The sequence below is a fragment of the Hypomesus nipponensis genome, chromosome 27, assembly GCF_054491055.1.
Source record: "Hypomesus nipponensis isolate SF chromosome 27, ASM5449105v1, whole genome shotgun sequence".
Classification (NCBI taxonomy): domain Eukaryota; kingdom Metazoa; phylum Chordata; class Actinopteri; order Osmeriformes; family Osmeridae; genus Hypomesus; species Hypomesus nipponensis.
Genome location: NC_140387.1, coordinates 8,828,811 through 8,854,782, shown reverse-complemented (window position 1 = coordinate 8,854,782; position 25,972 = coordinate 8,828,811). Strand labels below are relative to the sequence as shown.

Here is a 25,972-nt window from a genome sequence, read left to right as displayed (position 1 = left end):
AGTATAAAATACATTTGTGAATCAACTTGTGTGTATATATATATACATATATAAACAGACTTGATATATATATATCAAAACTAGTGAAACACATAAAAAGATCAGAGTGCTCAAGTAGTGACTGAATTGAGGTCACAATGGCCCTAACTGTGTTCTTTTACAGTGACAACCTCCTGCTAAGGGTCCAATGATTAGGATTCTGTCAGGAATCTGGAGAGAGGTGAAATGAGTTGAATGGAACCCTGCAACCTTGCTTCTGCTCTCCCTCTATCTATCTTGGCGTGCCATGCCAAAAGTGTGCCTATGTTTGTGTGTATGTGTGTCTCTGCACCGCCCCCTTGGCCCCCATGTGGAATGTTTTGCAGTATGGGGCCTATGGAGAAAGGGCATCCCAGGACACAACGTGCGCGCACACACACACACACAAACAAATACAGCTGTTGAAGGGTATCACAGACTTGGCAGGCGTCAAAGGCAGATGGCATTGATGGTTTTTCAACAACAAAAAAAACTTTTTCAAGTTCACACATTTCCACATATGTTGTGTTAAACATTGAAGATAAGAACTTGGCAAAGTCACACTTTCCCTGAATGATCTCTCGGCAACAAGGAAAAACATAAATAATTGTCAGAGGTGTCATTGTTTATCTTGACTTTATAGATGGGCAGGAATAAATGCATAGATTTGACTGAATTCAAGATCATAGTTGACATTGTAGTTACTTGTAGTTTGTTCTGTAGTTTTGACTTCACTGCTTTAGTTGATGACAGCTAGAGGATTTCACTGAGGTGAGCAGAACATGAGAGGCCAACCTGTAGGTGTGGCGGGCTGTGTTGCAGCCTTGCTTATTGAGGCCAAATACATGAGAGGAGTCAAACAAGGACAACCTATGGATCTTAAAGGAGAAGTTACGGGAAAGTTGACTTGAGTTTGGAAGTCATCTTGAATATTGTTAGAGCATGAGTTCTGTGCCATCAACTATAACAATGAAATAAAGAGTGAGAGAAAGCATGTGCAAAAATTATGCATTTGCGTAATTGATTGTATGTATGTATTTGGTGTGTTATTAATCAGGACAGAAATTAGAGTGAGAGTTGTACAATATGTTTGTGTGTGTGTATATGTGTGTGTTTATGAGACAGATTAATGGAGAAGGAGATGAGGTGGGCTAGATAAGGAAATGAAGAAATCGCCACAAGCCACAGCCAGGCGGCCACCACATATTGTACAGTTGGAATGGAAGCATTGTGTGTTTATAGTCACATGTTAGACAGACTGAGTTCACAGGAAGCAGGCATGGCAACACAGCTTTCACATCTAAGGTTGTGAACAGTTCTGAAGAGTGCTAAACTATCTTAACTCTCCTTATGTACAGAACGCTTAGCACTTAGTGAACTTAATTCTCAAATGTTATATTGACCCATGCTACACAATAGTTTTTATCAACATTTTAGGAGACAACGGTAATAATACACTAACTGTTGGCGACAGCTGTAGATATACTCATATTAATACCAAAATATTTCATCAAAAAAGCTTGCATAAATATTCTATTAAATAACAGTACATTGAAACAAAAAAGTCCTTTCACGTGTTGTACCATGAATACTAAACTAATCTTTGAAGAAAATACATGATTGAACAGACAATTCAAGAAAAATTCAAGGAAAATATGGGTTGTGAGACTACTCTAATATACAATAGTTTATGACCACTTTGTTCCATAAATAGAATATATCAAAGCCTCCTCCAACAGCCTTCAATAGCCACATAATTTGACAACATATGTATTATTTAAACTATAAATAAGCTTGTATTCAATTCAAATACACTGACGTGTTCTAAACTGTCTGGATAGTGTCTGTTCTTTGTGAATGTTTTCTTTAAAGCTAGATCGGTTTCGGTATGCCATGTGTAGGCTACATGTGCTAATGCAGTGGGGTGCGTTTTGGGTTGGAGTTTAAAGTGACGCAACGGCCGACACCATGTCATACCACTTTCCCCAGTTGTCCCAATTGAAAATTATATCCTTTTCACTACTGTACACTAACATAATGGTACTGCATATTCGTTAGCCAACATTTTAAAAAATGTAGGCTAAGTAACATTTCAACAAATTCTTGAATTCCGTTACTGGCGTTTCAGTTTTCGGGAATCCATGATACAGTAGAAATATGGCATAGATGTAGGCTAATAACAAAATTCGGAAAAAATACATTTAAAATTGAAGTGCAATCGTTTGCAGTCTTGTGGAATCACACGTCCATGCAATGCCACTAGAAAATATGGTAGACTATAACACCCATGGATGTGACATATATATATATATAGTCATCTACATCGCCAGGGAATTAAACATGGCAAACCTTAGGCGTCACACAATCAAACAATAAATTTGCAGCGACAGATTAAATGCGAATGTTTACCCGAATGTTGACGCTCCTCCGTCAAATGGTGATGTCAGGCAAAACAGTGTTATTTCATGTGATGCAAAGTTTGCAGGGTCGTCTATATCGTACGCAGGCCCCGGTTTCACATCGATTGCTCGCTCTCCGTATCTAACCCGCTCACCCCCCATCTCCCTCTCTCTTTTTGCGTGCCTCTATCCCTTAGCAGGAAGTGGACGACGCTCACATGAACGGTATATGAACTGCCTGAAGCCTGACACCATTCTTCATTCGCCAAAGACTTTTTTAAAGAGACAGACTACGCACGCTGGATGTTCCTGTACTACTTTACTGTATCATGGCGAGATATCAAGATATCAGACTGCTCATTAACTTACTCAGCTTGCTGCACAAACTGCTGAACATCGTACGTCCAAACGTGTACAATTGCGTCTATAGATTTTGAATGGGTTTACAGTTTTTCACAATTGGTAAAAAACATTTCTTGAAACAGTCACCCATTTTCTCAAAACTGTAAACACAAAACGAAATCTTCAAACTCAATTTCCAAAACCTTTGACTTTTCTGGCAAAATCTCTCACCTCTAGACCATTTAATCTGTGCTCTAAATCAAACAATGCTTTCAGATCATAAACACAACAAATCAATATATATAAACTGTGGAGCAATCATTAGCCATAACACCCAAAAATTGAGAACACAGCATCCAGGGCATGTAGTTACATGTAAAGAAAAATGTGTTTATGTATACACAGTAAATGCATTTAGCAAAACATTTCATTTTACAGTAACCATCACAACTTATTACTGTCAACAAAGAACAAATAACCAATTTGTCGAATCAGACACTCATTTGGCAAAACTCTAAACACATTCTCATTCACTAAAAACATTTTGCACTGTGATGCAAAATGGTAAACACAGGCGGCTAACAGTAAATACAACTACAACACAGTTGTCATCTGTAAAACACAATGACTCAAAATTGTTCACACTTATTTCAAATGGTGGTTTGGGCGAATGTCAGCTTTCACCGTGGTGAAAATAGTTCAACATTAACCATCAATTTTTACAGTACAGCGCTTTTCTCATCCCAATTGAATAGTTTTTCTCTGCGTGGTGGTGGAAGGTCTATGACGAAACCCATATACCAAGGTACAATTCTCATTGGTAATGGAATTGGCCTGTGGTGACATAGGTGTGGAGTGTTTTCAAGGTTGGATCCAGCACATCAGAGGGTTTTTATCCAGCACACCAGAGGGTTTTTACAACTTACTGTACTGTAAGTTGTTATGGTTACTGTAATATTTTCAAATCAAATTTACAGTATTTGTATAACACTTTACAAGAAATGTCACAGAGGGCTTCACATACGCCCATATAACTGCCCCTCAGCCAACCTCAACCCTCAAGGAAGACAAGAAAAACTCCCAGAAAAAATCACAAATGTACGAGGAAAAGTTTTTTTTTCCCCAAAGCCAAACAAATCTAGTTCCAATGGAGTAGCGGCATGCGGGCATATGTTGGCGACAGGGACGGACTGGGAGTGAAAATAGGCCCTGGACTTTGATTCAGACTGGCCCACCAGAACCGGTCCCGTATATGCCACCACAGCGAGCGCCCTGCTAATGCATGCAAATTCTGTGCCTGATGTGATGCTAGTTAGGGACTTCCACGCTTAGCTCGCGCGCGCATTTTTTGGGCTGATTTGAGCAAAAAATAGTTTTTGGAGCTTTATGTAAAACAAACGAATATAGCAGTTTTTTCAATTTATAAAACATTGTCTAATGAAAGTAATTACGTTTACGTTTCTCAGCCTGGTTTTCCATCTTTATGTTGTCTCTACTAGCTACCTTTCGATCTGTCAGTGTCTCTGTTGTGTATAAGCGGCACTAAGGGCTGCATAGACGTTAATTTGGAATATCCCAACAGTCCCGGGGGAAAATGGCCCAGAAGTGCTTTGGCCCATCGGGAATTCTCCTGGTGCTCCCGATGGCCAGGCCGCTACTGGCTAGCGATCATACACTTTCCAGCACCAGGCTGAGAAGAATTCCTCTATGGGATTTAGAAAAGGTGAAACTACAAATTGTGGATAGGTGGCAAACCAGTTTTGGACCAGAACAGCCCGGTGAAAACTAACATTGTCCCATATAACCAAAAATCTAGGAGGCTCCTGATCTGGATCAGGGACAAGCGTTGTGTATATTGCATCCAGAAAAGTGAGTATATGGCCAGTGTTGTACAGACCCAGTGTGGCATTGTGATGGAGGACCCCGTTTTGAGTGATGGCAGCACACATAGTTATATTACCCCCACGCTGTCCAGGTAGTTATATTACCCCCACACTGTCCAGGGACATTGGTAATTGCCCTCTGTCCTATTACATTTCTTCCGTGGTGCCTGGTTTTGGTGAGGTTGAAGCCAACCTCATCCACACAAATAAATTCATGGCAAATTACATGGGTATCCATCTCCAATACTCTCTGTAACAGACAAAAGGAAATACAGATGAGTACATATGGTATGTATGAAGTACTGGAACTAGTGTTACATTTACATTATATGTATTCATTTAGCAGACGCTTTTATCCAAAGTGACTTCCAAGAGAGAGCTTTACAAAGTGCATAGGTCACTGATAATAACATCAAGATAGCCCCCGAAACATTGCATGTAGCCAAAACATGAAGCACATATTGTGAACAACCAAAATAAGTGCCAAAGGGAAGAACCATAAGTGTTGCATACATACCTCTACAAAGTCATGTCGCAGATTGTGGACTGTCAGAGTTTCTCTCAAATGGCACCTTGTAAAGTTGTTTCATTGTCACTTGGTGCCGTTGGATGATGCGTTGTATGGTCGACAGGCTACAGCATTGATGTTGTTAAATATGGTGTCATTATTCAAGATATGCTCTCTTATCTTGACGTGGTTCAAATATGGACTACGTTTTTGATCAATTTGAAACAGCACTGAAACTCAGCAAAGTTTGAAGCAAAGTGTTTATCAGAATTCAGAGTGACAGTGAGTCCAACAAACATGAGCAAGATCCCGGGATCAGACTGGAATTTTTGTCTGGACATTCGTCTTATATATTTTCCCAATTATTTTATGAGGTTCTGCCATTGGTACTATACTTGTTGGTCACAGAATACATTATGATTGTAGATGCCTTTTTTACATAGAAAACTCTCCTATTTTTGGGCCTACTCTGGCCTTGAAGACCAGCTGCAAGGTTCTGGGCATGGGGCCATAACACTGCCTAATGATAGCTGGGCCTTGTAGTTTTCTATGAAAGAAGCATATACATTTCTCCCGCACTCAGACCCTAATTATCCAGATTTTCACATTTTGGGCTTAATATCTTCTACATGTTTATGTACCCTATGTACGGTTTATGTACCCTATGTACCCTTAGTATAGATAGTCCACATATTTACATCTTAGGTTCCTATATGTTTATTGTATGCACCTTCCTGCCAAAGTAAATTCCTTGTCTGTGCAAACTTTCTCGGCGAATAAATCCCATTCTGATTCTGATATTAGTGGTAATACTCATCAGTCAACAGCTTTGCATCTGGTTTTCAGTAATATAGCATATACAAGTAAAAAGATTGATTAAGAGGTTCATTTTCAATCATATAATTCCATAAACATTACCCATCTTCATAATTACAACAGCGTGATGTTTTTTCCACAACAATCTCTCGAATCCTAATTGCATTGTTGGCCAAAACCATATTTATAATTGCAGTCTCTTGTACATCTGTAAACAACAGTCCTCGTCCTCCATGATGTCTTTGCCTTTCCACTCTATACAGAATTCAAACACAGTATGTGTTCAGTATAGGAACTGTAAACAATTTACAAAAATTTTTAGTACAGCAGGATAACCAACCTAACTTATTCAATGCAGTGAAGTAAATGGATGGCTTAGAGTTACAAATGTTTATGCAATACTATGCAGTCATATGTATTTTATAGTACATTACTGTTTTGCTAAAATAGTCATTTGATATGAACAGCATACCTGTTCTCATTTCTGAAGGTTCGAATTATGGACGCCACTGTAAATTGATTCAAGTTGGGCTGGACTCTCAGTCCGGCCTCTCTCATGGTCAAACCGTGGTTGATCACATGATCAACAAGTGTTGCCCTAATCTCATCAGAGATGGCTCTCCTTCCTTTCCTTCTTTGCCCTCGTTCTCTTCCTCCTACTCCTCTTGCTCTCTGTCCATTGTTGGCATCCATTGTTCAAAACAGGTGATCTGATCTTTGACCTGTTTATAGGCCTATACTAGAGTAAAGCAGTGATTGGTTCGTGATCAGTTAAGAAATTAGTGTTTGCATATGTGACGGCCTCTCTCTCCCCCTATCTGTTACCTCTCAGGTGTGAAGCGTTGCCGGCTTATGAAGTGGACGTGTCCATCATAGCTCCTCGTTAGCTAAACAGGAGAGCTCATCATGTGTATATGTGTCAGTTTGTGATTGTGTTGTGAGGGGGGAGGGGAGAGGGTGGTAAGAGCTGTGTTTGAGTCTTGTTTGAAAACCATAAGAGAACCACTCTGTTGCTTGTTAGGGTTCCTCGGGTAGGAGGAAACCTATTGTTTTTGTTAGTATTCCTATTATTATTATATTTCTCTGCTAAATGGCCCAACAGCTCAAAAAGTCCAGGACCCGATTTTTTTTTTTTTATTTGGCCCAATGATACAACAGGTCCCTCACTACTCCCACACGGCTAGTGGCCCATGTGCGCCCATAGGTGGCGCTATAAAACACGCCCAAAATCTACGTGATTTCCCCAGCGCCCCATTACTCCAAAATGCCTGAAAATTTGTATACATGCCTTATTTCTCATGGGCAACAAAAAAGCCTCATAAGCCCCATAAGGTCCACCATGATAGATTTTCCTGTACTGTCCAAATTTGGTACAACCTTCAAAACCCTTCAACTCATGAACCATAGATCCAATCGACTTGAAATTTGTTACAGATGTGTAGAATACATGTTTTTATAAAAGGTCAAATTGAATAAGAAATGCAATACAAAATGGCTGAAAGAGGTGTATTTACGTAAATGTCCAAATTGCCTCAATGTTTTTTTTGTTAATAAATCAAATATAATTTTGACTAATTGCATATCAAACCTAATAGGGTTCAAGACGTCATCAATCTCTAGAAAACAAAAACAATTTCACCTTGGTATGTCAATATATGATTGAATTCAATTGAATTGCTCCACAATGCGCGCTCCAAATTCTCACAGACTCATCCTGCCCCTTGACAATAGGGTGACCACTTTGCGTTGTGTCGCACAGCATTTTCACCCCTTGTTCCGCACGCATATTGAAAATCCTGTGCTATACAGCGCAAAGAGGAACAGGTGGTCAACCTACTGACACGCGCAAGCTTGGCGAGACGCACACACATCCTTTCTGGAAATGGTGTGCTGACCAAGCCCCACCCTCATTTCGCTTCCAATCGCAGCTCGCCGTTACGAATATAAATTATTTTTTGGCGGCCATTGTTGTTATCAACTGGTATCACCTGAAAGCCTTGTTGGAGGCAGCCACGTTCGGTAAATCCTATTTTTACACATTTTAAGCTAGAATCAATGATTGGGTTCATGAAAGTACACTACTCTCGAATTATGTTGAAGGTTTGAGCACTTTGAGACCTTTAGATTGTGATTTTGAAGTGACGGAAAACCGAACTCGAAAAGTAGCTAGCTTTTTCCCTCTGTGTAATTGTAGTATCCGAGGTGTAAAGTCTGAATATCTCGTGATATTGGACAAAAACTCAGAGAACTGAAACTCTTGGAGCTCAATAACAATCTCCGTTTATTTTCTTTTTTTTCCACCCCACCTCCCTTGACGCTCTCTCTCCACGTCATCAACCTGCCACACCGGCCTTAGCAACAACATTATAACTTGAAAAACCGAACACTTTATGTCTCAACTCGACATACGTCCCCCCTTATCGAAAGAAATGTCCACATTTCAATCCCAAAAGTACAGAACCAAAACATACCATGTATACATACAACAATGCATATATGTAACAGATGTGGTCTTGCAAGTTCCGTCAGAGGTATACAGGCATCCATCCGCTCCCACCGGGAGTCGAACTCACCACCTCTGACTACCCAAGCGCCACCACTACCAACTACGCTAACGAAAAGCTAGCAATATGCTGACGCTGGTGGCATTTTACATACTTGAGGAGTGAGTTTTACCACACACCGGCTACATATACACCAAAAAAACAAAACAATCTCGATATATAGCCTATACCCTGAGAAAATGGAATCATAAGCACAGAGAAAAATGCAAACATAGCGCTGCGCAGTCCCCAACCAAGGGCACAGGTGAGCAAACAGACATGTGTTTCTGACACACGTCAACACAACCAATAAAGAAATAAACAACATCCAAGAGCCCAGCGTACGTTGTACCCTTACAATAACACATCAATTCAAAAACCAAAACCCTAGCCCAACCTGTAATCCATAAAACGCACAGGGGCCGCGTTGACCTCCCAGCCCTAGTTAACCCCGTTGAGGCAGGAACCTGTTCTGGCGAATCCATAAAAACAGGCCCTGGTTCCAGCACGAAGACCATGCCTCCCTCGGCAGGTGAGCCTGTGGAGCTCCTGGGGTCGGCCACATCTCCCTGCAGCACAGCAGGTGTGGAACAAGTAAAGGGAGTTCTCGGCACGCCCTTCCCAACAGAAACCTCTGGCAAGTTGTAAGGGCGTAGCCTGTCATAATGGATAGTCTGGAGAGGAGGCTCATCTCCGAATGGGCTACTTATCTTGTAAGTGACCCCCACTTCATCCCCCAGATCCAGTCGTTTCCGCACCAAGTATGGCCCCTTCCAGTGTGGAGCTAGTTTACGGCGGCTCTCTGTAGGGTCATTAAGCCACACAAGATCCACAACCTGTCTCATCCACCAGTCTCATCTTCACATCATAGTATTTCTTCTGTCTATTGCTCGCTGCCAGATTGTTGTCCATCGCCTGCCCAAATGCTGTGTCCAAACTGGCGAGGAGGTAAGAAGCAAAGTCTCCCGCAGCGCCTCGCACAGGGTTGCACTGTGTCAACGGACCCAACACTACATCCACAGGTGTCCGAGCTTCCCGGCCATGAGTGAGGAAGTACGGCGTAAACCCTGTACTGGCATGGACACTGGTGTTGTACGCGAATGCCACCAGCAGAAGGAAAGAGTCCCACTCCCCTCTGCAAGATAGTAGAGTCTTTGCCAATTGGTCAATAAATGTCCTTTTAAATCTCTCCACCATGCAATCAGATTTAGGATTGTACGTTTGTTTTGTTTTTGTTTTTCGAACCCCCAGCCTCCCGAACAAAAATCTAACCACATCGGACTCAAACTGCCTGCCCATGTCTGTATGCAATGTTTCCATGACACCATGTTCCAAAATGTAGATGTTAAAAAGACACTCAGCGACAGTGGTGGCTTTCTGGTCAGGGATGGCATATAGGTTGACAAACTTTGTGAAGTAGTCCTCGACAACCAACATATACCGGCTGCCTTTAGATGTAATCGGCAATTCCAGTATGTCGGCCGCAACCCGTTGGAACGGTCTCTCCACTTGTGATGTTTTCATTGGAGCATGATGTCGGTGTACTGGCGACTTACGTCTCTGACAGGCGTAACATTGGTCACACCATGTTCGGATATCACTATGCATAGAGGGCCAATAGCACACACTTCTCGCCCGTGCCAAGACATGTTTATAGGCCAGATGAGCTGTCAAATGGGCCCCATGGAGGTGTTTCAGGACCTCGGATACCAGGACAGCAGGAACAGCGACCTGGTTGGACTGACCGGCCCCAGCCCGCCAAACCGCTCGACAAAAGATACCATCCACGAATGTCAACCGCGTAAATTCATGCCACAACCTCCGCAGACCCTGACTGGCACCCTTTAACCTCCACCTGGGTGGTCTCTGACCCATTTCCAGCCAGGACAGAACTTGCTCGATGTCTGCATCCTTCCTCTGCAGCTCCTTGACATTTGAGCCATCGTGAGACAGCAAAAACATCAAGGCCTGGTCTGTGAGAGTGTCGGGGTCAGGGGCTGCCTGGGAGCAGGAGCCATTATCAGCGGCCTGTGTATCAACAGAACACACTGTACCAGAAACTTTGTCTAGTTTTGTCTGGGTGCTGGTGTCGACTAGAGTGCGGTTGGTGCAGGGAAAATCCCCGTCCTCTTGCACTCCACCATGTTCCGGCCTGCGTGAAAGGGCATCAGCGTTTGTATGCTGAGCCCCACTTTTATGTACAATGACCCAGTCGTATGGGTCCAGCTCCAAGGCCCAGCGGCTGCGACGTCCTGTCCGGTCGTTGTCGATGGGAAGCCGCCGGAGGCCCAACAATGGCCGGTGGTCTGTGACAATAGTGAATGGCAGGAGACCCAAGTAATGTTTAAAACTTCTCACAGCCCACACTATGGCCCACAACTCCCTATCATATGTGGACCAACGTCGTTCAGTGGCAGTGAGGGAGTGACTCGCATAGGCCACTACTCTTTCCAGGCCCTCCGTCTCCTGTGCCAAAAGTTTGGATGGGCAACAATAGGTTCTGAGCACAGGGCGTCTCTCAAGAACACAAATGCCTCCTGGCAATCCGCTGTCCAACGGAAGGGACATCTTTTCCCTGGAGCACATGAAGGGGTGCGGCATGCTGGCCAAAACCTTTAACAAACCTCCGATAATATGAGCCGAGCCCCAGAAACGCCCGTACCTCTGTAGCAGACTGTGGGACTGGCCATGCCTTCACCTTATCGGTGTTCCGAGGGTCAGGGCGGAGCCCCTCAGCCGAGACAACGTGACCAAGAAAAACCGCATGGTTGCGGGCCAGGTGACATTTCCTGGCGTTTAACCTCAGTCCAGTGGCTCCAATCCGTATAAAAACCTCTTCCAAATCCCAGAGGTGGGCTTCGAACGACCTGCTGAAGACTAGTATGTCGTCTAAGTAGACCATGCATATGCGCCATGGCAAACCCCTCAACACCAGCTCCATGACCCTCTGAAAGGTTGCAGGTGCGTTGGTGAGGCCCATGGGCATTGATCTGAACTGATACAGACCGTGGCCGGCAGAAAACGCTGTTTTCTCTTGATCCTCTGATGCCACTTCAACCTGCCAGTATCCGTCAGAGAGGTCCAGGGTGCTGAACCAGGTGGCTCCCGACAGAGCATCCAGCGTCTTCCTACTACCCCTCGTACGGAACTGAATACCCCTTGGTGTTTCTCCAGCAAGGTATGCAGTTGTTGTCTTTGGTCAGCAGATAACAGGCAATCAGGTATCTCCGGAAAAGATGTGCGATGTCTGTCGGCATCACAAACCTCAGTAGGGGATATTACATCACACCCGTTAACATGGTAAAACACTCCCAGCCAGGAGCCGGGGTGCAGTTTGAGCTCCTGGTTGGTGGGGTTCAGAAGTCGCGCCACTGTGCAGCCATTTTTCACTGGCGCCACTGTACGTGCCACTACAAGGCCCGTACTGTCACGCACCTCAGGTTCTAAATAACCAAAGTAATCCCCAATGTGCTTTCCAGTTGCCTGAGGGTGCTCCACCTGTACAGGAACAATTATTTCACAAAAGGGTGGAACAATCACATCAGTAGACATAGACACATTACAACATTCTGGTATACAATCCGGGGTTCGCGTAAAAGGAATGACATCTTTCCCAAGCCGGAGCAAACCCTGTCCAATGTCCATAACAGCCTGGTTCTGTAACAAAAAATCAAAACCCATCAGTACAGTCTGCGTTGCCCCCCGAACATGAACAGCATGTTCCCAATGTTCACCCCCCAGCTGTATGTGAAGGGTCAACGTCCCTAGTGTGTCCAACAATTGTCCATTCACTGCGCGAGCAAGGTTGTACTGCTTATTTAACACACTTTTACGCAATGCAGGCATGGACATTCTGAACTCCTCAGATAGCAGTGAAACATTGGACCCTGAGTCAATTAACATAGTCACATCAACCCCTTCTACCAGTCCTTTGACATAGGCTGTAGACTAAGACTCCCCCACTGAACATGAGTCCACTCTAGGACTAGGGGTTGCCTCCGGTGAATCTCTCTGTGGACCCTGAGGCGACAAGACTGGCATCCGGGTCTCAATGCCAGTCACTGGAAGTTTCCCTGCATCTGTCTGGATGAGGCCGGAGACGGTGAACGCCGAGAGGGGGACAGGAACCTCACTTCCCGTCTTGACCGTTGCTCGTCCATGCCGTAGGACCTCCGCTGGCCCCCACTGTCTGGTCGGGGTGGTGAGGGGTCAGCTGTGTCACGGGACCCACTCCTGCGAGGAGACCAGCCGCTGCTGTTGTATCCCCCCTGCGGTCCGCGCAGTGGAGAGCAACCCCTTCTACCGTCCTCCGTCCGGGGGTCCCTGGTAGCAGATCTACAGCCCCGCTCGCCACAGTCACACCGACATGCACGCTGGTGCACCCTGAGTGGTCCTGTGTCATCTTTCCGAACAGGGGAACTCCATCTGCTGCTGTCAGCCCTAAGTGTGTGAGTCTTCAGTTCCCTCATTTCCATCTGGAGATTGTCCACTTTCAAAGTGAGACGTTCAACAACATCAACAAGCATATTCGTGGCATTGGCACTGCCATCCACCGCAGCAGCAGGTGGAGAACTCAGAGAGGCCACCACAGCAGGTGGGGTAGGGGGGTAGTGCGACCCTGGTGCGCCCACCCTAACTGCTAGTCTGGCACGCTCGCAACGGCCCGCTATTATCATCGCCTCTTCCATGTCGGATGCCCCTTGCTCGTGGCACTTAACTTGGAGAGCGGGGTCTAGACCAGCAAGAAAGCATAGGCTTAGGCGGCAGCCATGTTTTGGTCGCGTCATGTTCATAAGTTCACCATTTTACAGTTCAGTCGACACCAAAAATGTATTTGTCACCAAACCTCGAGCCCTCCCTGAGTCACCACCTTACCGCGGTGGAGGGGTTTGCGTGTCCTAGTGATCCTGGAAGCTATGTTGTTGGGAGCTTTATGCCCCTGGTAGGGTCACCCAAGGCAAACGGGTTCCAGACAAAGCGTGGCTCAAAAACCTACCATGAAGAAAAATAACAATGGTTCTCAGTTGCCCCTGCCCGGAAGCGTGTCACCGGGGCACCCCCCTGGAGCCAGGCCCGGGGGTGGGGCTCTATGGCGAGCGCCTGGTGGGCGGGCCTTTTCCCATGGGGCCCGGTCGGTAGGGATGGGTATCATTAATTTTTATCGATATCGATACAATTTTCGAGACTGCTGTAGCAGAGAGTCAACAGACAAAGCATGGTACCATCCACACCTTTCTCCTACCCCCGACAAGGAAAGGGTCTTTCCCCCTTTGTCCTTATCTCCCAGAGCAGGAGCCTCAAAGTCCTGACCCAGCATGGGGTCAGGAACAGAGATCACATTATCAGAACAAAGGGAATTACTTGGAGGAACTTTCTTGTGTGGATTTACAAACATTTTCTAAAGGACTACATGGCTCATGGACACTAATTCAATGACAGTAGTCGATGTGTTATAATGTGTTTGTCTCATTTACCTAGAACGTTGTTTAATTGATGTTTGATTATAACTTCCCTTCAGGTATAGTTAAATCAGTCAATCTTGGTATCAAAATAATTGTATCATACTAACAAAACTCGTTATGAACGTTGTATTGTTATATTCTGAAGTTTAAGCATCCCATGGACATTTGAGATAACGGAACTCAAAACTAAAAGCCAATTCACACCTCTAGGCAGGTCCCAGGATGACGCCCAGGTGGAAGTAACTGACCAATGAGAGAGGTCACCTTTACAGGGAAGACCCCCTGTTCTTTGGGGTATATAACCCCCAAACGTACAATCACCCCCGCTCGTTCGTAGGAGTAACTGGAGGTGCACACTCTAGTCTATTTCCTCATAACCTGCACATTCACTTTGCGCTCGGAACTTTGACGAGAGATTCAGTTTTCTATTCGTAGGACATAACGAACCATCGATTTCGTTCTTCAAACCGACAAAGTAACTGCGATTTGCAATATTTCTTACTTGTGACATATTGGCATGTTGTGATTTAATTGTTGATGTTTTATTGTATTTTACAAATGATTTACCTAACCATCGTTGGGTCAGTTGCCATTGATTGTCCATTGTTACTATAGAAGCCTCTTCCTCTCTACCTCTTCCTCAACTTCTTCCCCTCCCCCTTCACACGCGTTCTACGCAGCCACTGTGTAGTGCGCTCATTAGAATTTAGGCCTACTGTACTGTTTTAGCCCAACTAACCCATAACTTACCTGGTATGTGTTCACTATAATACATTCTCTTAAATAAATCATTGTGTATAATACTTACTCATCTCTCACGTTATATGATCGGCTCTACTTTCATAGAATTTACTACTTAAGATTTGACTGATTATTACGAGTGCTATTAATCAATATTATTAAACAAGGTTTCCTCTGTCCCTTCCACGAATCAGAGGTGGTGCCCCCAAGAACTACTATACTTTATTATAAACTAAGTATTGCTAATCTTAACCGTGCAAACCACGCTACACTGCTTAACGATTCGAGTCTTTATCGATACCACTATCGATACAATACTATTTCTTAAGTAAAACATATATAACAAGGGGAACGTGTTGCTCTCAGGAGGAGGCTGGCTAAAAGGAGCATTTAGGCACAATGGATCCTGACTCTGGCTAAATCTCTCCACTACAGATGTACTCAGTGCCGCCGCTCCTATAACGCGCACTACGCGCTGTGCATAGGGCACCAAGACCTGAGGGGGCACCAAAAAATTGCCAACTGAAAAATCATCATAGTTATTATTATAATTATAATACCGATATTATTTAATTAGGCCTATATAAATATTACGCACCTTTTAGGCATGTATGTCACAAAACCGGCAAAACAAGAGATATATTTAATTGCTCAAAAAACGTTACAATGGAGAGGTTCATAAAGCTGATTTGAGGAGAGGTGCTCAGTGAGCTGTTGTGCCACAGCTTTTTCTAAAAAGTATCATCCCTAATCATCAGTATCATCCCTAATCAAAAGTATCAGTATCAACCCTAATCATCAGTATCATCCCTAATCATCAGTACCATCCTTAAGCATCAGTATCATCCCTATCGCTATCGTCAGAGCTGTCATCCCATGTAGCCCTTTCCTCTGTTTCCTGGGTAACATTTGCACAATTTTGGCACAGATATAAATCAGTACAAGAAAGTCTTGCAGACATACAGGAACATCTTCCAGACTCACATTTGCTTTGCTTGCAACTGCAGTGGACTACCTGCAACACACTCAGTGCCGCCGCTCCCATAACGCGCACTACGCGCTGTGCGTAGGGCACCGAGTCCGGGGGGGAACCCAAAAATTGCCAACTGAAAAATCATCATAGTTATTATAATTATAATGCCGATATTATTTCAGTCGGCCTATATAAATATTACGCACCTTTTAGGCATGTTTATTACAAAACAGGCAAAACAAGAGATATATTTAATTGCTCAAAAAACGTTACGATGGTGCCCCCCCCTCCCACCCCACAAAAAAACAAATACACACTCAACTTTCCAAGCTCGCCGTGGGTGCCCTTTCCTATCTCAGTGGCCTGACGAACTTTGACAGTAGGCTAGGTAAACGTTTCGAAAATGGCCTCAAAAAGACAACAAGAGTCAGGGGCAGAAAAAGAAATAAACTGCGAGATGATGCCCGTGCATCACTTTCAGGTAAGTCCATGTTTAGTTATGGTTAAATACGGGAAATGTGCTGCTAACTTATAGTTAGCCTATGCATACACCTCGAACTAGCTGACGTTATTGCTAATTTTAGCTCACAAATATTTTAGGTGCAAACTAAATTTAGATTTTACTGTTAAACATTATCTATGCATTTGAAATAACTGACGCCAGCTAGATGTTACTTTACTGTACATTCTATGATGCTTTTATATTCGATTGATCAAATAGTTTTTAAATGAGTAATAAAGGTGGAGAGCTCCTTGGCTGCATGCTTTCAGTTTTAAATGTTTATAATTAATTTGGAAAACTAGCATCATATCAAACACAGAAAGTGGATGCATTGACAGGGCAGCTGTGGTGGTGGTGGTGGGGGGGCATCATAAAGGAATTATGCGTAGGGCACCAAAATGGCTAGCGGCGGCACTGAATGTATTTTCCACAACCTGGATGAGTAACTACACTGTGATTGGTTGGTTGACAAAAAGTGACATTGTCAAGCTCATTGACTTTATGAAAAGTTGAACACGTTTCAACAAAAGGCACCTGATATAGCTAAATGACCAGCTAACCAAGCCCAAACCTTCCTTATCTTATCCCTATTTTCTTCTGTCTGTTTTTGTTTAACACTATGCTTAAAAATCCCAAAGAGCCATGCTCGCGGTGACTATGTTTTGAATGATCAGCAGTGAGGGGGGGAGGCTTGTCTTTACTCACACACTGTGTTCGTAAATAATTTTTGCAGTTCGCGCACACATCAAATTTTAGGGGCATATGCGAGTGAAATAGTTGCGCTGTTGAGCCCTTATTATTGTCAAGAACGGAGACTCGCTACAAAGTTGGGGTGCGCTCACCAGAGGATTGTCCTGCAAAGGCAGCTGTTTGCACCGTTGCGACTCGGAGACAGTCGAAGTACTGCATTTTATCTTTATCTGATGCACAACGTTGAGGTGCTTGTTCACCGCACTTGTTTTTCCCCCTTTACAAGAAATTACTTTAGAACATATATTGGACTTTGCTTTGTCTTTATCTTTGGCTTTAATAAAATGTAGCCAAGCCTTTGACCGTTTTGTGCGTTCTGCCATCGTAGCTCGCAACAACATGATAAATGAAGCGAAGTAGCGTGTGAGGCAATTAAATTCTTATTTGTTTAGTTTAAAGGCGGTTGGCAGGCCATTCAATTGAATTTTGTCATTTTATTAGTCAAACGTTGTATGTTTGTGCACCTGTGATTTGACTCAACTAATATTTCTCAACACATAAGTCAACACTACATTATATTACTTCTCGATAGCGGTATCGATAAGCTTGGACCTTATTGATATTCGGGTTTTGAGAAATTTGGAATTTGTCCTGGGTCTTCCCCGGGGCCTCTTCCCAGTGGAACGTGCCCGGAACACCTCACCAGGGAGGCGTCCAGGAGGCATCCTAATCAGATGCCCGAGCCACTTCAGCTGGCTCCTCTCGACGCGGAGGAGCAGCGGTTCTACTCTGAGCCTCTCCCGGATGACCGAGCTTCTCACCCTATCTCTAAGGGAGAGCCCGGACACCCTGCGGAGAAAGCTCATTTCGGCCGCTTGTATTCGCGATCTCGTTCTTTCGGTCACTACCCATAGTTCGTGACCATAGGTGAGGGTAGGAACGTACATCGACTGGTAAATAGAGAGCTTCGCCTGATCATGTCAGGTAATGTGGGACAGCATTTTTCAGGTAAAGTGGGACAGTAATGCTGTGTTTATGCTATAAAAGTAATTTAATTTGACAGTTCTCAAATGTTTAATACCAATGCATCAAACTGCATTTAAGTTCCCAACTAAATAACAACTTACAATGTCATCGAACCAGCGCTTTCAGACTTGTAAGCATGACCGCTAACGCTAGTCCAACAAACTTAAGGTTTACATCAGTTACACTGTATGCCTATTGTATAAGTCAAAGTCGAATTTTGCCACACTCTTGCACCTAGCATTGTTGTATATAAACTAATTATTTTTATATTAGCAGACTAGGCTGACAGACGATGACTGTCCCACTTTACCAAACAAGCTGTCCCACATTACCTGAAAATGCTGCCCGGGTGAGAGAGGGGGTCATGTTATATTTGAAAGTGTGTAGCTTCTAAAATATAGTGTATTCCCATTTAATTCCAACATGATGAATGTTCCTAAGCCCTAAAATGATTTACAGAAACACCACTGGGGCGAGTTAACAGTTATTTTGTAAGTCTACTGGAGGCTCTACCAAAAAGTGTCCCACATTACCTGAAATCACCCTATATGAGCTCTTATTGGATGCGGACCATAGCTGTCCCCAAAACATGCCTGTGTCAATAAAGAAACAAAATGTTTGTTCCTTGAAAAATGTGCAAGAACTGTACATGCCAACACATTTTTTTATGGTTGTTGTACTGTCCTCCAGGTGTGTTTCTTAACACATGTTGACAACCTGCCTAACTCTTTTCATATGGACGCGAAGTCAGGATATAGCTTCCAAGCTCCAGGTTTTTTATTGAAACAGAGTAAAACTGAAAGTAGTACAAGAATATGTTTTTACAAATGTGTTATACAATTATAATCCAATTTGATAGAATAAAGGTACAATAGAGTCTCTTGAGGTCCTGAAATAGCTTATGCTAGCAGGATAAGTGATATAGCTTAATCAGAGAAATAATTGAAATTACTAAGATCTATCATACAATTATAATTAACCGAAAGTATTTATAAATGGTAAGCTACTTAAAGACGATGCTTTATAATGAATCAACATAAATACAAGGATCGATATTGTTTAGGACCAAGAGAGTAGTTCTGTTGTTTGTATTATCAACGTAAAAATGAATTATTTCAGAGCCGGCTTCTGTTACCATGGAAACAATAAACAATAACACGAGTCAGCTGTGGCTGCTGTAAATAACCAACGGAAAAATACTGAAATTCTAAAATGGCCCCTAGATAGCGCTAAACTGCCAAGCATATTCTTTATATGCCAAGGGCCGAACACTCCCCGCCTGGCATCTGTGAAAAATATCACATCAACATTAATTAAAGAAAAGGATACGTAAGTCTTGCTTTCCCAACAGCAAGACAATATCTGTCACAGGTCTAAAGAAGTTCTTAACTGTCCCGTCTTTGGTTCACTTTTGACGTGGTCACAGTGTTTGGAGAAGAGACCTTTGAAGGAGGTCCACAACTTGTTCCCGTCACTGAAGACAGAGGCCCACATACTGATGGAGGTCCCAGCTTTTCTCGAGAAGACATCTGGGGGGCACGGCGTCAGAGGCGGAGGTCTGGATCCCTGGACCATCTACTGAAGAGCAGAGATCGGTGCAGAAACGGAGAGGGGGGGACCGATGTTGTGGTAAAACTAGAGACCACTGCAGATGATGAATACATTGAAGAGGTCACTGATGAAAGGGATGTGAGACAATGGGATATAGTTGAAGGTTCACTGGATTTTTCCATTAACGGTGGAGGTATAGAAGACCTAGGAAGGGGTGCACACACTGAAGAGGGGGGAGACACTACTGATGGATGAGACCAAGATACAGGGGAACTCTTAAGGCTTTGGACCACCAATGGAGGGGAGGACTGCCTGTGTTGCGCAGATGAAGAGAGAGCAGAGGACACTATGGGAGGTATTGAGTTCCGTGGAGGAGTAGATAGGGTCGTAGGGGATAAAGCTACTGGGGGTCCTGGTGAAGGCTGAGGAGGACCAGAAGCTGACACCCTTGGAGGTGTGGCCAAAGACGATGTACCAAGCACAGGAGGCGGAGCCGACACGGCCGAGGGAGGCGACGACATTGAGTGGGGAGGTGTGGTCATGACAGGATCCTGGGCTGAGGACGCCACTTCGAGGCGCTGGGTCACTGGCTGGCAGTAGTCACTGGTGGGCCCAATCAGGGGTCCGGGGGGCTGGGAGGGGTAACTGTTGCATTTGGGCAGGCGCTGGGATACAGATGATCTATCCCTCCCATTGTGGCTTTTCAGTGTGCGTGAGAGCTCCTTGATTTGAATGTGGCTGGGGTATGAAGTGAACATTAAGGGGCGTCCATTTTCCAGTACATTAGTCTTTGCACTGTAAACATTTGGTTTGTGGGCATTTCTCAGGCACATCCCACCTACTAACACCCAACCAAGATCAAGCTTCTGGGCGAAGGGGGCGTTGTTAGGCCCATTGATGTGTTGTCTGACTTTATGTGCTCTGAGCACGTCTCTGCCTAGCAGTAGGAGGATGTGTGCATTTGGATCCAGGTGTGGGATTTGTGATGCAATGGACTTTAAGTGTGGATGTTGCATGGCCACTTCAGGCGTGGGTATTTTGGCCCTGTTATCCAGTATTTCATTGCATTCAATCAGAGTGGGGAGTGCAAAGCTGTTTCCACCACTAATTGGTTCTATGTGAAAACCGTTAGCCCTTCTGCTGCTTGTCTGCACTATACCAGCACAGGTCTTTAAAGAATATGGTGCTATGGTGTTGAAAACTTCAAAAAGATCGAAAAAGTTGGACCTGACCAATGACCTATTGCTCTGATCATCGAGCATGGCATACATTCTTGTGGCCATCTCAGGCTTCCCGTGTGGATAAACTTTTACAAGACAAATCTTTGCACATGATCTTCCTGTGCGGCCTTCTTCACAGACTTCTATGCAGTTTGTGCTGATATTAATGGATTTTTCCCCTTCTGGTCCTCCCCGCCGTCCTTTACAGCAAGATCAGCGGCTTTTGATGACTAGGGGGGTGGACCAGGATGCCGAGCACTGATGTGGTTCCTACTGTCACACTCCACACACTGAAGTTCAGCATGGCAGTGTTTTGCCAGATGAGTGCTAGATGCACAGCACTTAAAGCATATGCCATTATCTTTAAGAAATGCTTTTCTCTCCTCCAGTGTCTTAAGCCTAAAGCCTCTACACTTTTTAAGGGGGTGGGCCTTATCGTGGATAGGACAGTGCTTATCCACATCATCGGATTTGCTTGCATTCTCATGACCAGTAGCGGAGCCTACGTCTATCCTGTGCACTGCCACAGCCGTTTTGTTGTTGAATTGAAGACACAAAAAAACTGTGAAGAAAGAGAACAGAGGGTAAGTAACATTGTGTTCACTTTTGAACTTTGACCCTTGGTAGATCCACTTTTCTTGTCGTCCAAAGGGTAACTTTTCCGCTATGGGGTTAATGCCCCGGTATGTGTCTAACACTATGAGCCCAGGCAGATACCCGTCTTCCTTTGCAGAAAGCAGCTCCATTAGAAGATCTCCTAACTCTCGTAGCTTGTGGTAGTCCCTACTGGAAATCTTGGGAAAGTGGTCTAGCTTGTTAACCCTTGTGTTCTCCTCGGGTCATTCTGACCCATCAGTCATTGTGACCCACCGTCGTTTGCGACAACTTTACCGCATACAAAAACAAAGTGAAGCATTTTCTTTTAACTGTTGGGCTGTCTCAGACCCCCCACATTGCGAAGGTTAAAAGAAAATTATTTTTATTTGCTTTTGTATTGGGTAAAATTGGGTAAACACAACGATGGTTCGCTATGAACCTTTTGGTCATGTGACCCGAGCCCTCCAGCCGCGCCCAGACCAAATGCAGGGCTGCATTGGGGTTCCCTATGTGGACTGATCTGAGCCGTTTTACGTAATTGGAGGGTTCTTTGCCCAGCCATTTTGAAAGCAAATCAAATTCTTCGCTTGCGGACAGGTTCAGGTCATTAATGGAATTTAAGAATGATGACCTCCAAGCTCTATATGACTCTGGGCAATCGTCAAATTGCTTTAGGTCTGTGCTGACAATTTCCCTGTGAGCTAAATATCTAGCCATGTTCATCATGTCGTCAGGTGGACATTGCGGTGTGGTCGTGTATGGAGAGTAAGGAAATCCAGGAGTGCCTAGTGGGACGCCGGGTTGCGGTACGTGATGTGGCCTCTCTCTGTTTACAGTTGTAGGCTTCATAGGCAGACTAAGATGTTGTGTCAAGTGTGAGTATGGATTCTGAGATGATCTCTGATGCTGACGTTGCATGTTAAAGCAAGGAATGTATCCTCCTGCAGTGGAGCGAGGCCTTCTACTTCCTATCAGTGGCTCATCTATAGCAGTGCTGACTGGTTCTGGGTTAGGTGATGGCGCAGGCAATCCGTTCACATAGTCTCTTGTGCGCTCTTCTACACAGAACGTCTGTCTCGGGCGATTAAAGACAACTTCACTTTTCATACGCTGTTCTAAGGCTTCAGCATTTACATGTTCTTCTACCGCTTCAGCTTCTGCTATAGCGGCAGCGGCCTCCTTTTCAAGAGTAAGGGTTTCTAGACTTGCTTCTGATCTTGCTTTATCTATTTTCATTGCAGCCTCTCTCTCTGCATAGGCTGCTCGAGCCTTAGCTGCCTCTGCTCTGGCACGGGCTATTGCTGCTGCAGATGGTGCCGTCACAGAGCCGGATTGTTGGGAATGATTGTCTGACATATCTCTGTCCTTGTAGTAGCTTGTTTACCCCTTTGAGATACATCTTTTTACAGTACAGTCCTCCAGGTGTGTTTCTTAACACATGTCGACAGCCAGCCTAACTCTTTTCATATGGACGCGAAGTCAGGATATAGCTTCCAAGCTCCAGGTTTTTTATTGAAACAGAGTAAAACTGAAAGTAATACAAGAATGTTTTTACAATTGTGTTATACAATTACAATCCAATTTGATAGAATAAAGGTACAATAGAGTCTCTTGAGGTCCTTAGTACAATTTCATTGAAATAGCTTATGCTAGCAGGATAAGTGATATAGCCTACATATAATCAGAGAAAAAATGGAAATTACTAAGATCTATCATACAATTACAATTAACCGAAAGTATTTATGAATGGTAGGCTACTTACAGACGATGCTTTATAAGGAATCAACATACATACAAGGATTGATATTGTTTAGGAACAAGAGAGTAGTTCTGTTGTTTGTATTATCAACGTAAAAATGAATTGTTTCAGAGCCAGCTTCTGTTACCATGGAAACAATAAACAATAACATGAGTCAGCTGTGGCTGCTGTAAATAACTAACGGAAAAATACTGAAATTATAAAATGGCCACAAGATGGCGCTAAACTGCCAAGCCTATTCTCTATATGCTTGCCAAGGGCAAAACAGTTGCAGTTTTAAAGCGATACGGAAAAATCCAGCTCCTCCATCGCCAGGGATCGTTCAAATACACGATTTTGAGCTTTGGCCCACCACCTACTTTGTGTAAATTCAAATCACAAAGTCGGATGAGAAGAGCAACGTAGGAGTTAAGACCAACTTTTTTACGTCCAGCTGGTGCACTCAGCTAGCCTGGCTCTGCCCTCCTACGTACTTCCGCTCAATTTGGTTTTTGCTTCTGTACTAGGTCTGGGAGCTTGACTTTGAAGTCGATTTTCATAAACACATTTTTTGTAGGTCCAATCAGCGAACAGAGGGAGTGGCTAAGAACGATGATGTTAATGTCGTGCACTAGTTTGAGAAAGATGCGAGCGAAACTATTCTGAGGTTATATAATATCCATATGTTGAAGCCGGAGCAAGAACATTCCATGCTGAGTTTTGTTGGTGGCCATGATGTTGTGGCCCTCCTCCCCACGGGGTTAGGGAAAAGTTGGATTTTCCAGCTACGGCAGCTAGCTCCGTTACAGTAGTGGTGAAGGAGTTGGCTAAGGCGAACGCTTCGGATTGGTTATGGCAAATCAGAGTGGCTCTGGGCAGATACAACAGTTTTAAACTTCAACCCGCCTTCAAGGAAGTTAACGTTTGACAATGGGGCGATCCCAGACCCTCTGTACAAATGAAATGTACGAGGGTCTGGTTAGGACCAGGCTAGCACTCGGCTACTGTTGTCAAAGAAAACGGGGTCGACTTAGGTGGGTAACACTTAGCAAACAAACTACTGTGATTTAACTCAGCTTCAGTTAGCTCCAGCTAGTGCTATCTTGCTGAAAAATAGATCTGGACAAACATGCATCTTGAATTGTAGATTTACATGGCAACACAGATTATTTATTTGAATGAAACACAGTCAGGAACATGAACTAACGTTAGCCCCATTGCCAATAAACTAAGTCATCACACATTCTACCAATGCTAGATAGAGGCAGGATACATTAGCAATTGCTAATAACTGTTGGTGACAACATCATACTACAGCTCGCGGGTTGTGATGAACATAAGGTCGGAAAAAGCACCTCTTTTCAGTAACAGCTTCATAACAAATCCTGCTTTACAGAGTTCCAGGTTTTCAAAACTGTCCTTGGTGAAATGGTTTGCGCAAATGTGTAATTGAGGGTCGAACTGCACAGGGATCTTCTCATAGACAAACATCACAGCCTGTCGAGCATTCGATTCCTTCGGAAGACTGAAAAGTGCCAGCATTCTCTGTACAGCCTGGAACACTGCATTTACCACGTAGTCCATTTTCAATATGCTAGAAAACTCTTCTTCTTTGTAATTCTGTGGAAGTACACAGAGCAGCGCACAGCAAATTTTAGGGTGTGACAAAGGTACAGACCAGAGCCCAAAAAGGTGGAGCTGTCAGGCCAAATAGTGTCCTAGGGCCAAATAGTGTCCTACCTGACTTCACAATGCCGTTCCATTGCAAGGACACGTCCTTCACCATGTCGACCTTAAATTCCTGAGATATCTACGCGTGCTAGCAGGAAACTGTCATAGTTGCTATACTGGTTACTAGGTACGAAGTTTTGTATTTAGGCATATTTAAACCAGTTTATTCTACTCTACGATTCAAAGTTTTCACTCCTTTGATAGCTAGTGCTAGCTAGCTAGTAGTTTTAGTCGAAAAAAATTCTTATTTAGCATTCATTTTAACAGACCGGGAAGGCAACACGTATAGTATTCTACCTGCGCGAGTTGCTGTCTCGGGAATGTTGAACGAGTGAAAACTTTAAATCGTAGAGTAGAATAAACTGGTTTAAATAAGCCTAAATACAAAACTTCGTTTTTCCCTTGGACACTATTTGGCAGTGAAAGATCATCCAGAAGTAAAAGTTTCACGCCCTGAAGCTCCAGCTTCTCTGGAAAGGCTGTAGGGGTTTCTTTAGGGCCAGGAACATGAGCTGTGGTTTGAGTCGCAGGCCCCTCTCCTTTTCAGGCAAGACAGCGGCCTCGCTCTCGGCTGTAGGGAAACGCCGGTGGTATATGTCTGGGTAGGACCTCTGGAACTAAGGAATTGGCGGACAGTTAGTTTACAGTACATACAGTGCATCCAGATAGTATTCACACCTCTTCACTTTTTCCACGTTATGTTACAGCCATATTTCAAAATGGATTAAAAAAAAAAATTCCCCTCAAAATCCAACACACAATAATGTTAAAGTAAAAAAAAAGAAAGATTCACGTAAGTATTCACGTTTGCAATTACACTCAAAATTGAGCTTGGGTACATCCCGTTTGCACTGATCATCCTTGAGATGTGTTTACAACTTGATTGGAGTCCACCTGTGGTAAATTCAGTTGATTGGACATGATTTTGAAAGGCACACACCTATCCATATAAGGTCCCACTCTTGACAGCGCATGTCAGAGAACGAAACAAGCCATTGTAACGCAGAGCCACACACAAACCAGGCTAACATTCACACCCTCTCCTACCCCCAACAAGAGAAAAGGGTTTTCCACCTTTTTCTTATATTCCAGGAGGAGCTTCAAAGCTGCTGGCCCAGCATGGGATCAGAAGGTAGAACGAAATGGTCTTGCAGTATGGAGACAAAGGAGTCTGAGGAAAACAAACTTTTCCTGGATTTAAAAAACATTCCCCAAGGACTACATCATTCATG

The 25,972-nt window shown here is 43.9% G+C and overlaps 2 protein-coding genes across 10 annotated transcripts in view; both read right to left on the bottom strand.

Moving 5' to 3' along the window:
* nacc2 (NACC family member 2) overlaps positions 1–2,602 on the bottom strand; it is a 108,723-nt gene extending 106,121 nt beyond the window's left edge. For all 6 annotated transcript variants that reach the window (XM_084693679.1, XM_084693683.1, XM_084693686.1 and 3 more), the window contains exon 1: positions 2,428–2,602. The gene's annotated coding sequence lies outside the window, so the exon portion shown is untranslated. The remainder of the gene's footprint in view (positions 1–2,427) is intronic.
* Positions 2,603–24,157: 21,555 nt separating this feature from the next.
* Positions 24,158–25,972, bottom strand: part of LOC146220747 (DEP domain-containing protein 1B-like) — a 54,944-nt gene continuing 53,129 nt past the window's right edge. For 2 of the 4 annotated variants that reach the window (XM_084693489.1, XM_084693491.1), the window contains exon 11: positions 24,158–25,357. In XM_084693489.1, coding sequence (XP_084549615.1) covers positions 25,187–25,357 — 171 coding nt within the window. In that variant the 3' untranslated portion in view covers positions 24,158–25,186. Of the gene's footprint in view, positions 25,358–25,814; positions 25,912–25,972 lie in introns of all 4 variants that reach the window. The other 2 variants (XR_014750867.1, XM_084693490.1) reach the window with 2 other exon arrangements.